Source organism: Chenopodium album, chromosome 6, assembly GCF_948465745.1.
Source record: "Chenopodium album chromosome 6, dcCheAlbu1.1, whole genome shotgun sequence".
NCBI classification, from domain to species: Eukaryota; Viridiplantae; Streptophyta; class Magnoliopsida; order Caryophyllales; family Amaranthaceae; genus Chenopodium; species Chenopodium album.
This window is the reverse complement of record NC_137839.1, coordinates 4,450,001-4,461,861: the sequence shown is the minus strand read 5'-3', so window position 1 is coordinate 4,461,861 and position 11,861 is coordinate 4,450,001. Positions and strand designations below refer to the sequence as shown.

At 31.4% G+C, this 11,861-nt stretch overlaps 3 protein-coding genes across 3 annotated transcripts in view; all 3 read left to right on the top strand.

Annotated features, from left to right (window-relative positions):
- The first annotated feature begins 3,577 nt into the window (after positions 1-3,577).
- On the top strand, positions 3,578-5,102 carry LOC145636548 (F-box protein CPR1-like). Its single transcript, XM_081688128.1, has 2 exons — positions 3,578-4,819; positions 4,941-5,102. Exons 1-2 carry the CDS (start codon positions 3,578-3,580, stop codon positions 5,100-5,102), a joined length of 1,404 nt encoding a protein of 467 aa, XP_081544254.1.
- Positions 5,103-7,119: 2,017 nt separating this feature from the next.
- On the top strand, positions 7,120-8,350 carry LOC145636547 (F-box protein CPR1-like). Its single transcript, XM_081688127.1, has 2 exons — positions 7,120-7,932; positions 8,327-8,350. The coding sequence occupies exons 1-2, from the start codon at positions 7,120-7,122 to the stop codon at positions 8,348-8,350; spliced, it is 837 nt and encodes a 278-aa protein (XP_081544253.1).
- A 1,319-nt stretch (positions 8,351-9,669) lies between these two features.
- LOC145636546 (F-box protein CPR1-like) overlaps positions 9,670-11,861 on the top strand; it is a 2,516-nt gene continuing 324 nt past the window's right edge. The window contains exons 1-2 of the mRNA XM_081688126.1: positions 9,670-10,960; positions 11,099-11,160. Coding sequence (XP_081544252.1) covers positions 9,670-10,960; positions 11,099-11,160 — 1,353 coding nt within the window. The remainder of the gene's footprint in view (positions 10,961-11,098; positions 11,161-11,861) is intronic.

Below are 11,861 nucleotides of genomic sequence, written 5' to 3'. Positions count from 1 at the left end.
ATTTTTTATTGTCAATGCGACAACGTGTACGTTAAGGATAAATCTGGTGAATACTTTAGTACGAAGTATATAGTTTAGAAAGGAAATTTTTTTTTAATCAATTTTCTTAATAAAGTTATTTCTGTAAGAAAAAGAAAAAAAAAACCCTAAATTTGAGTTGTGACTGTATAAAAGATAGAATTTGTTATTTTCCTCAAAAAAAAAAAAGAAAAAGAAAAAAAAAAGAATTTTTTATTGCCTAAAAAAGAATAAGAAGAAGATAGAATTTGTGATAAAAGAAGAGAATTCATAGGTAGCAAAAACATACAAATTCTTGGCTGCATTCTAATGCATCCAATTAAGATAGCTGCATCAAGGCAAAACGCAGCCTCCACTGAATGAAACACAAATTTAATTCATCTTCTTCTTCAAGTTTCATTTTTTATGATTCTCTTTCTTCACTTTCATAATAATAATTTTGATCTCAATTTTCTCTCTCCTCTCTCCCATCTTCCATTCGAAATTCTCTCTCTCCTCTTTCTTCTCTTTCATTTGACATTTTCTCTCTCCTTTGTTATATGCAACACTATGGATTTGGTTGTTAATCTTAATGAGATCATCAATGAAGGCTAGTTTTTGTGTTGTTTACAATTAGTTTAATTAAGTTAGACTTTGGATGAGTTTGTAATTGTTTTTGAATTTATAATTTGATGAGTTTCAATATACTCTTTATGATTTAATTTTAATTCTTGGTATTTTGATTTTGATGTGAATAGTAATTGAATTGCTTAATTTTTTTTTTTTTTTGAAAATAATTAAATTCTTGGTATTCTTTTTCTCTCTTTTGTTGGTGGTTTTTATATTCTCAATCATGTTACAAATCAATAACTATTTTTTCTATGGAAAATAAATCATTATTATTGTTTTTGAAGAAAAAATCAATAATTATTTTCTCTATGATAAATCAGGATTAATTTGATTATATTCAACTTTTTTGGAGTTAAAATAATTACGATCGAACTTGAGTATAATTTCTGTAAAAAAAAATGAACACGTAGTAATTTAAAAATGAACATCTAGTAGAAAATGAACTTTTAGTACATTGAAAATGAACATTTAGTACATAAAAATTGAACATATTTCAACAATTTATTATATCTTTATTTTTTTCGTTAATAATTATATACAATGAATTTGAACCTATATGAAAATCATGTTCATTTTTAATATCCTAAATGTTCATAACTTTTTTTTACATGTTCATTTTTATATATTTTTTATTTTTTAATACTAATTGTTCATTTTTTAAAGTGTATATATTTTTATGAAATGTTCATTTCATTAGGTTGAAAGTTGAATTATTTGAACATTTAGTGTTGAAACTATGAACAATTTCCATATTTATTATGAACATATATGTTTCGTTATTTTTTATTACGAACATATCTGTTATTGATTATGAACGCAAATGACATATAGAGTGATAATTTATATTTTTTTAACTATTATATTAATGATTATACATTATGAACATTCTAAATAATTATTTTGAACATATAATGTGATGATTATGAACATATGTTGTAATGATTATGATTGAAAATTCTGATTATTTGTTGTTATTTGTTATATTTTAGTGAGTACAGATTAATTGTATTCGTGGAAGACAAAGAATCTGAATTAGTGAAAAAACAAGTAAGAAGTGATGAAGAAGCATATGAATTATTATGAACATGTGTTGTGATGATTATGAAAATTCTGATTATTTGGTATATTTTAGTGAGTACAGATTAATTGTATTTGTAGAAGACAAAGACTCTGAATTAGTGAAGAAACAAGTAAGAAGTGATGTAGAAGTATATGATATGTACAATGAATTTGCCCTTAAGTTGGAGAATTTCCGATGTATATGATCCCAATTTTATGGTTGTATGATAAAGGTTCATTTTTAATATACTAAATGTTCATTTTTTTTTTTGAGATGTTCACTTTTTATTACTGAATGTTCATTTTTTTACGTGTCCATTTTTATTACTGAATATTCTTTTTATTTTATTTTTTTTTATTTTTATTTTTTTTATTTTTATATGTGTTCATTTTTAAGGTCGTGGTCTAGCAAATTTATGATTATATGATAATCAGATTCATTTTTAATAAATGCTCATTTCCTTATAACAAGTTCACTTTTTAGTATTAAATGTTCAATTTTTTAACGTATTCATTTTTTGTTATTAAATGTTCTTTTTTTTCATGTTCATATTTTTTAACTAAATGTTCATTTTTTATCTGGACCGCGCGTTTTGGGCCTCACTTATTGTAGCTATCTTGGCTGCGTGCAGCCAAGACCAATTGGCAAAAACATATTGTCATATTTCATACATCGCCTCTAATAACTATCAGGCCCGATTATGAGATTTTAGTGGCCTAGGACGAATATATAAATTGAGGCCCTTATTATGAACAAGCATTTTTTTTAAGGGTATGCAAAATGAAAGATTAGCTTCCTCAATTATAATTTCAAGCTCAAATATCAAATATGAAAACGCATTAGTTATATGTTGTTAATCTTAACCAAAATTCTCCTAGAGTTTCAATTTTTTAATTACGGAAAAATATTAAGTTGTAAACGATATGAAAAATAAAAAATCAAATCGCTTGTTTAATTACAATAATAAAAAAAAAACTAAAAAAATCTAAATTATAACTACTAATTTACTACACTCAGTACTCATCATCCGTGAGTATGATAAGCTATTAAAATAAATAAACCCCTAATTTATCTAATTAAGGGCTACATAAGTGCATCATCTCATTTATCTTAATTAAATCCTTTTGTTGTTACTTTTTTAAAATCTTAATTAAAGTTTAGATTGTAGAGCATAAACCTTACTAAATTCAGATTGTTATACACAATTTATCTATATTTATTTTTTATTTTTAATAAAGAAAAGGAAGTTTCAAAACAGAATATGAAGAATTGAAGAAATTGAACACAAACCTTGCAATATTAGACAATGTCACAGTGATTTGGTGAAAGATTGAGAAAAGTTAATCCAAAATTTAGATGGTTGAACATTACAGAGCCACTCAAATTCAATAATTAAGTAGATTTTGTAAATAAATAAGAAGAAACAAATTGTATAGATGAGTTATGGACTTTACTGGTGATTGATTTTACCAGTAATTTCTTCTGAGAAATATAGTGTAATAGAATTTGGATAGACTTTGGAAAAATTAAGAGATAACTAACTTCTACGTATTAAAAAAATCAAAAGGGAAAAACTGAAGCGAAAATCAAGGGAATTGGGATACTCGTATTTAATTTTTTTTTGGAAACTAACAGATTGCACTGATTACTAACGACTTGAGAGTATGAAGCAGATTTAGGTTTTTTTTTTTTATTCCATAATTTTGAGGCTCTTTTTAAATCAATTTTGGGCCTTACAAAGCTGGGCCCAGGGCGGTTGCCCCACCTGTCCCGCCCCAGCTACGGCCCTGATAACTATTCCATGGTTCTTTAATTTCCATTTAAACCCTAGCTTTGCTTATTTTTTTCCCCTCCATGGAAAGCATTAGAGAAAACTCGAAAGTGAATTCGATGACTACTATGCGTCCAAACGATCGATACCACATACTAATCAACGAAATACTCCATAGATTACCCGCAAAATCACTATGCCGATTTAAGTGTGTTTGTAAACATTTGAACACTTTAATTTCAAGTCCCGAATTCATCAATTTTCACCTCAACCTTGCCTTAGACGTCAATCACATCTTTGTCTTTGCATACGACTTTAACGAGGGACATACCAAAAGAAGTCTCTACACCTTCAACTTAAATGACTCCTCTAAATTTTCGTGCAAGAAAATACCTATTCCCTTAGGAAGATATACTAATTTTGATCATCAATTCTTTTTTGCTGGCTCGTGTAATGGCTTGCATTGCACGGTAATTATGTTGTCGATTTATTTAGATATCATTATATTTAATCCATCGACAGGAATTTATAAGCGTGTCGAAGTCACGGATTTGGCCTTCCATGGGACTAGTAGCATACCAATATCAGAAGATAGACATTTTACAAATTTTGGGTTCGGGTTTGGGTTTGATCATGTTAATGATGATTACAAAGTTGTGAAAGTTACAAGCAATCATTTTGATGATCTACGAGTAGTAGATTCGAAAGTTGTGGTTTATAGTTTAAAGACAAATTCTTGGAGACGAGCTCAGAATTTTCCTAGATCATTGAATTGGTACATGGACTCTCTTATGGAGGCAGCCGTAATAGACAACCATTTACTTCATTGGCTTATATATTCACCCCTAGGTCAATTGGAGATTGCTTGTTTTGATATATGTAACGAGACATGGAGGGAAGACATCGCGTGTCCTAACTCTTTAGTACCTGGATCTTGTTCAAATCCACAATTAGGAGTTTTAGACGGGTGTTTGTATTTCTTTTATGAGATTTTAAGTACAAGTAAATTCGATGTATGGGTGATGAAAGAGTACGGGGTGAAAGAATCATGGGTGAAGTTGTTTGAAATTGACTTTCGTGTTTTTGTGAATAACATTTATCATAGAACTTGGCGTTTGAGGCTTCTTGGTTACACCAATAAATCAAAAGATGAGATTTTGATTTGGGATGGAACACAATCTTGTATTACCTTGTTTGACATAAAAAATAACAATTTGAAAAGGGTGATGATAGATGTAATTCCTACAAGTACAACCGCGGCTAATTCCATGACATACGTGATTCCTAGTTCAACTATGGGTTATGTATGCAACGGATCCCTTGTTAACATTCCTGGTGGTAGACCATTACGCGTCAACAAGGTATGCCTCATTACCTTTTGTAATGTTTTATAAATTTCTTTTCACATTTTATGAAGTTGGATTGAACTATTGAGCTTTTGTGTGATAATTCTAGCTAATACGGATTCTATTTTTCTTTCAGGAATTTCGTTTAACTACTTTTAAAGAGGTATTTAGATTAGCTAGTCGAAAGCGTACTAAAGGTCGTACTAATAATGCTTTGGGTAAACAACAACAACAACAAAGGGATTTTAATCTTCAAGGACAAGGGAAACGATTGATGAACAACAAATGGACGCGATGATGCTGTGGTAAAACAAGGAAGAAGGGAGCTAATCTACGTTTACTAATGATATTGATGAACAATGTGTGCTAATTCTTTATCAAAACAAGCAAGAAAGTTTTTTAATTTTGATTTTGATTATGATTTTATGTATCTTAATTATAAACCATTAGAAAGCTAAGTTTTTCATTATTATGAAAAACATACATTAGTATCCTCATTGAATTGTAACTTGAAGAATCTGGTCTTTAGTTTTGCAAATTATAAAGTATTGAATTGGCCATCTTTATTTTTGCTTCATTAATATATATTAATGCAATTTTGTTACGATTATTGCTATGATTCTCGAGTCTTGTTACGACCCTTATAATGTGATCATACTTTGGGGGTGTTTGGTTCGCAGAGTAGTATGTGTTTGGAATTAGAAATGAGGTTTAAGGTGGTATCGGATTGGAACTTGATACTTAATACCATGTGAATGAATTGAGCCAAACTCACCTCCCCCAAAGGTTTCTAAACCCCATACCTGGCCTCATGGGTTTGAGGTATGGGTTTAAAATTCAAAATTTTGACAACCTAACATATGGTATGAGTTTTAGTAATTCTAAACTCATACTTCATACCTATATTCCGCGAACCAAACGCCCCCTTAAAGAGTTTTTGTATGAGTATTGAAAATTGAGTGGAAAGGAAATAGATTAGGAGATGCCAGAAAATGAATTATTTAATTATTACATGTTCATTTGTTTGGTTTAAACATGAGAATGATTTATTTAAAACCGACCCTTTGGTAAGAGTAATTATTACCTCAGCTTTTAGAGATCTAACAAATAGGTAGAAACCAATACCATTAGATAATGGTAATTGTTACCTAATGTATTATACAAGTATGACGAATTGAATTTATTAAGCTTAGAATATTCCTAAAACTATGTATGTTAAAAAAAAAAATAACAAACTAACTGTTCCTATTCTTATTCATGACATACATAGATCACAAATTCAAATAATAAGATATAAAATATCTTAACACGCTTATGCCCTGTTCTTTTGAGCTTCTGGGCAGAGCAGAGCAGAGCAAAGCAGATTTCAGCAGAGCAGAGCAGAGCAGAGCAGATTGAAGCAGAGTAGGGCAGAGCAGATTGAAGCAACTATTTTTAAGTACTATTTTTAAGCAGAGCAGGGCAGAGCAGAGCAGATTGAAGCAGAGCAGAGCAGAGCAAAGCAGATTTTAGCAGAGCAGAGCAGAGCAAAGCAGATTTTAGCAGAGCAAAGCAGAGCAGAGCAGAGCAAAGCAGCTCTAAAGAGTAATTCGTAAGTTATATCTAACAAATAAATTCTAGATAATCTAAAGCTCTAAATAATCGCTCCCAATCTAAATAAAACTCTTTTTCCTAAAAAAAATTTAAAATAAAAACTAAAACTCTTGGTATTTATACCAATTTTTATCTTCAGCTCGTAAAATAATCCAAACCCAAATAAGACAATACAAGCAGAGGAAGTAATTAAATCTTGAGTTTGTGACTATACAAGCAGAGTATATTGTGGATAGCATAAACTTAAAACTTTAAAACGCATCAAAACCCTTAATTCTTCCATATATTTTTATATTTTCCATCAAATCCCTAAAATTCTCTTCTAGGTAAGCAGAAGAGAAAACTCTTCGATGACTACTACAAGTCGAACCAATCGATATCATATACTAATCAACGAAATACTCCACAGATTACCCGTAAAATCACTTTGTTGATTTAAATGTGTTTCTAAACATTTGAACTCCTTAATTTCGAGTCCCGAATTCATCTATTTTCACTTGAATCACCCCCTTCATGCCTTAGACGACGTTGATCACCTCTTCATTTTTTCCATTGACCTCGACATCACAAGTAAATTATGTCTCTACACCGCGAATTTACACGACTGTTTGACACGTCCATACACTAAAATGAATAAAGTACCTCTTCCCATAAGATCATATAAGGATTATTGTTTCGTCTCTTTTGTTGGCTCGTGCAATGGTTTGCATTGTATTGTAAGGATGCCGTCGGATTGTTTAGATATCATAGTATTTAATCCATCGACAGGGATTTACAAGCATGTTGAAGTCGCGGATTTGGCCTCATCGATGACTTCAACTACTTTTGGGTTCGGGTTTGATGCTGTTAATGATGATTACAAGTTAGTAAAAGTTATAAATCATATAAACAAAATGGATGTTATGGTTGATAGTTTAAAGACGAATTCTTGGAGACAAGCTAAGAATAGTCGTACGAGTGTATCATTTCCTTATCACCAATGTAAGGAGGCTAGCGTAATAGACAACCATTTACTTCATTGGATTATAGAGACACCCCCGGGTCAATTGGGGATTGCTTGTTTCGATATATGTAATGAGGTATGGAGGGAAGATATCGTGTGGCCTTACTCTTTAGTAATTGGATCGCGTATAAAACCACAATTAGGAGTTTTAGACGGGAGTTTGTATGTGATTTTTAAGATTCCAAGTGAAAATAAATTGGATATATGGGTGATGAAAGAGTACAGAGTGAATGAATCATGGGTGAAGTTGTTTGAAATATCAGATCAATGTTTGGAACTACCGGTAGATATCATCTATGATAGTCGTCCATGGCGTTTAAAGCTTCTTTGTTACACCAATAAATCAAAGGACGAGATTTCGATTTGGGATGATGACAAATCTAGTCTGATTCGGTTTGATCTAAAAAATAATAAGGTAAAAACAATAAAGATGAATCATGGATTTGAATTTCCTAGACTTACAACCGCGGTTTATTTATGCAATGGAAGCCTTGTTAACATTCCTGGTGGTCGACCACTACAAATCAACAAGGTATGCTTCAAAACCTAATTCATATATGCATTAAATTTGTTATATACACTCTAGTAAACCATACACCCAAGGTTAGTTTTTGCTCTTATTTGATAATTAAATGAAAAACCATCTTTAAATTGAGAATAAAATAATCATAGGTGAATAGTGCATATGGATGTATATAATGATCTCTCACGCAAGAGAGTGAGATCGGTTTGCTACGTACAATTTATTATTACTCTTGTATATATCATTATTATATCCTGGTTGTTATTTAGTGGCTGGTTTCTAATATTTAAGAAGTAATATTATTATTTTAAATAAACTTTGTGATTATATGTATTTGATAAAAAAAAAAAATAAAAAATTGGAATTTGTGATTTGCAATTATACATTTATTTGCATGTAACAGATGTTTGTTGGCTTCTTGCTATAGTAAATAATAACATTTTTTTCATTATATTTTATGAAGTTGGATTGATCTATTAAACTTCATATGCAAATATTTAACTAATACGGATTATATATATATTTTTTCATTCAGGGATTCAGTTTTTCTTTGAAAGAGGTATTTAGAATAGCTAAACGAAGGTTCACTAAGGGTTGGTTCCCCCAATGATTTAGCCAAACAATAACAAAGGGAAACTAATCTTAATGGACGACAAGGGAAAGCTTGATATCTCGGTCGAAAGTCAAGCCTCAAATATATATCTATGTAATAGATGTTTGTTGGCCCGCCCGTTGCTATAGTAATTTATAAGAAATTTTTTCATACTTGATGAAGTTGGATTGATCTATTGAGGTTCAGCAGAAAAAATTCTAGCTAACACATATTATAAATATATATATATTTTTTTAAAATTCAGGGACTTCTTTTTACTTTGAAAGAGGTATTTGGATTAGCTAGTCGAAAGTGTACTAAGGTTCGACTTCATAATGCTTTGACGTAACAACAAAGGGAAACTAATCTTCATGGACAACAAGGGAAAAGATTGATGAACAAATGGACTTCCTTTGCAAAAGAAGGAAGAAGCGAATGAAGCTAATCTGCATTCACAAATGATATATATGAACAAATGTGTGCTATTTTGCTCATATGTAGTTGGTCTGAATATCATTATAGATTTTAAATTATATCGAGATATAATGTTACTCAAGTATCATTCAAGTGTAGTTTACAAAGTTACTCCGTATTTAGGATTGTGGACTATCAAGTGGTTCAAGTGTCCAACTCGAGTATTTGTATAGTAGGCCGGGAAGATAAGGTTTAGAAGCTTCGTAACACATGGATCATTGATAGCAAAATTCCATCGTTTTGTCTCATATTACTTGCAATACTCTGTACATCATCGATTGCAAATTAAGGAATGCACTCTTATACAACACTTTCCTTCATACTCATTAAAAACAAGAACAATATTTTGGGACGTATAAAATAATGTTAATATTCCGATCCTTACATAATTATTGGTGAACAAAGTTTGAAATTGTCTTAATGACGGTCAGAGAAGACCAATAGTTTATAGACTCCTCAAATCTCCAATCAATTATGCATAATTTCCCTAAAAATTGGAAATTGAATCATCTCTTAACGGTCAAATGACTAATAACCATTACCTATCTTTTGATCGATCTTGCTATAAATATAACATTATTCATTCATATATCCTTTAACATATGAATAACCAAGAAATCTCTTGTCAAAAAAAAAAAAAAGAATAACCAAGAAATCTCACAAAAAATAATTTGTTCCAAATGTCAACGCTTCCTACAGATATAATACTTGGAGAAATTCTCCCGAAGTTACCAAACAAGTATACATTTCGCTTCAAATGTGTTTCCAAATCCTACAAAACCTTAATATCAACGACGGTTTTTATAGACATTTTGTTCAACAATATACTCCATAGATTGCCTGTAAAATCACTTGTTCGCTTCAAATGCGTTTCTAAATCATTTAAAGCAAAGATTTCTAGTCCTGAATTCATCAACCTTCACTTTCACTACTCGCTCTCCTCGTACACCAATCGCCTTCTCATCCTCAACCTACTCAACAACGGAAACAGCCAAAGTGCCCTACACTACTTCAACTTAGAGTCCCCAGAAACACCAGCATTATACCGTCTCATCTTACCTGAATCATTTAATAAAGATTCTGTCAACATTCAATGCTTTGGATTTTGCAATGGGTTACTATGTATTGGATCAAATTTTATGTGGAGGAACTCTTTTGAGCAGTTTTTGTTGATCAACCCATCTATTGGTACCTCTTTCTCAGTTCCGCCTCCTTTAAACCATGCTTCGAAGAACCATATGCTTGGTGTTCGTTCTATTAATATCATTGGGTTTGGTTATGATAGTCTAACAAATGATTACAAAATTGTTGAAATTGTTGAGTATGATTTCTTTGGGTTACGAATAAGGGACACCTTGGTTTATAGCTTAATGTCGAATTCTTGGAAAGTTGTCGAAAGTACATCTCCTCCTAAGGCTACATTGAAATACAGTGAAGCTGGTGCTCTCATAAAGAACCACCTACTTCATTGGTTGTTCCCCTCTTTTTCTCGCCGGATTACTTGTTTTGATCTTAGGAAAGAAAAATGGGTACAAAATGTGCCATTCCCTGATGATGATGTACCAGTTTATGGCCATTTTGAGGATGACAAACAAGATAATTTGGTGCATTTAGGGGTCTTTGAAGGGTGCTTGTGTTTAATAATCGAGGTTGTTTCATGCCTTAATACAGTTACTGTGTGGGTCATGAAAGAATATGGTGTGAAAGAGTCTTGGGTGAAGTTGTTAGGAGTTTCAGATCCGCCTTGTACTGTGGCTTTACATACTTATCCTCTTTGTTATCGTGATGGATCGAGAGATGAAGTTTTGCTAGGCATTGGTGGTGAATGTGGCTTATTTTTCAAGATTCGGTGGTACAAGGCTAAAGATAAACTATCTCGAATTGCTGAAATACAAACCATCCATGAGGTGAACCATAAGCGTATTCTTGAGGTTTACTTATGCAATGGAAGCCTTGTTACTATTCCCGGCAGTATTCAAATCAAGACGGAAGAGCAACCATGACAAGAAAGGTAGCACATATTTATTTTGTATCAAGTATATTGTATTTTACGCTACTACTAGAATACTAGAGCTCGAGTTTTATTCTGTTTATCTTGAGTGATTGCAGGCAGAAAGCCCGAGGCAGAAGAAAGGTCAGGACTGAGCAATTATTACAAAGAGATGAAGCAAGTATAAGCAGAATGTTCAAGTTTGAAGGAGCACTTTTTAATTTAAATTTCTGCCTTTTCTTGTTAATATTTTATGTTTATGAACTTGTTTTTATATTAAGAAGTTTAGACTATGAACTCTACTGATGTTTAATTTAACGCATGAAAATTAAGGTTATCTAACAAAATATTATTTAGGCATCCTTAATTCCTCAGTGATTGGTAAATGAAATCATTCCAGTTAGAAATTACTAAGGGAGGCAAGGCAAACACGATATGGGCATCAGCTAGAAAAATATGCACGCAATGAAATAATTCCCTGCATCATTGTGCACACAACAAAGTGTGACAGGAAACTAAAATCTTACTCGGATCATATACAAAGATGATTTCTATTAAAGCTTTAAGTATGCAATTATGCACTAAGAGTTCTTAACCAAACTAAGAATGACTGAATGTATAACATTCATTAACATGAGATAGCATAATTGATTAAAATCAGAGGTAACCAAACAAGGGATAATGCATTAGAAACCATCTAATCTAAGAAGCTACTCTAGTAATTGCACCAAAAACATGCTTATCCAGCAAAATTTACCAAACTGTAAAATTAACACTGAACCATTTGCTCATCCACTATCCCACCTAAGATCCTTCATCACTTCCATGATTCCATCAATCACCCCTGGAACAGGAAGGTGATACACATACATTCAATGTATG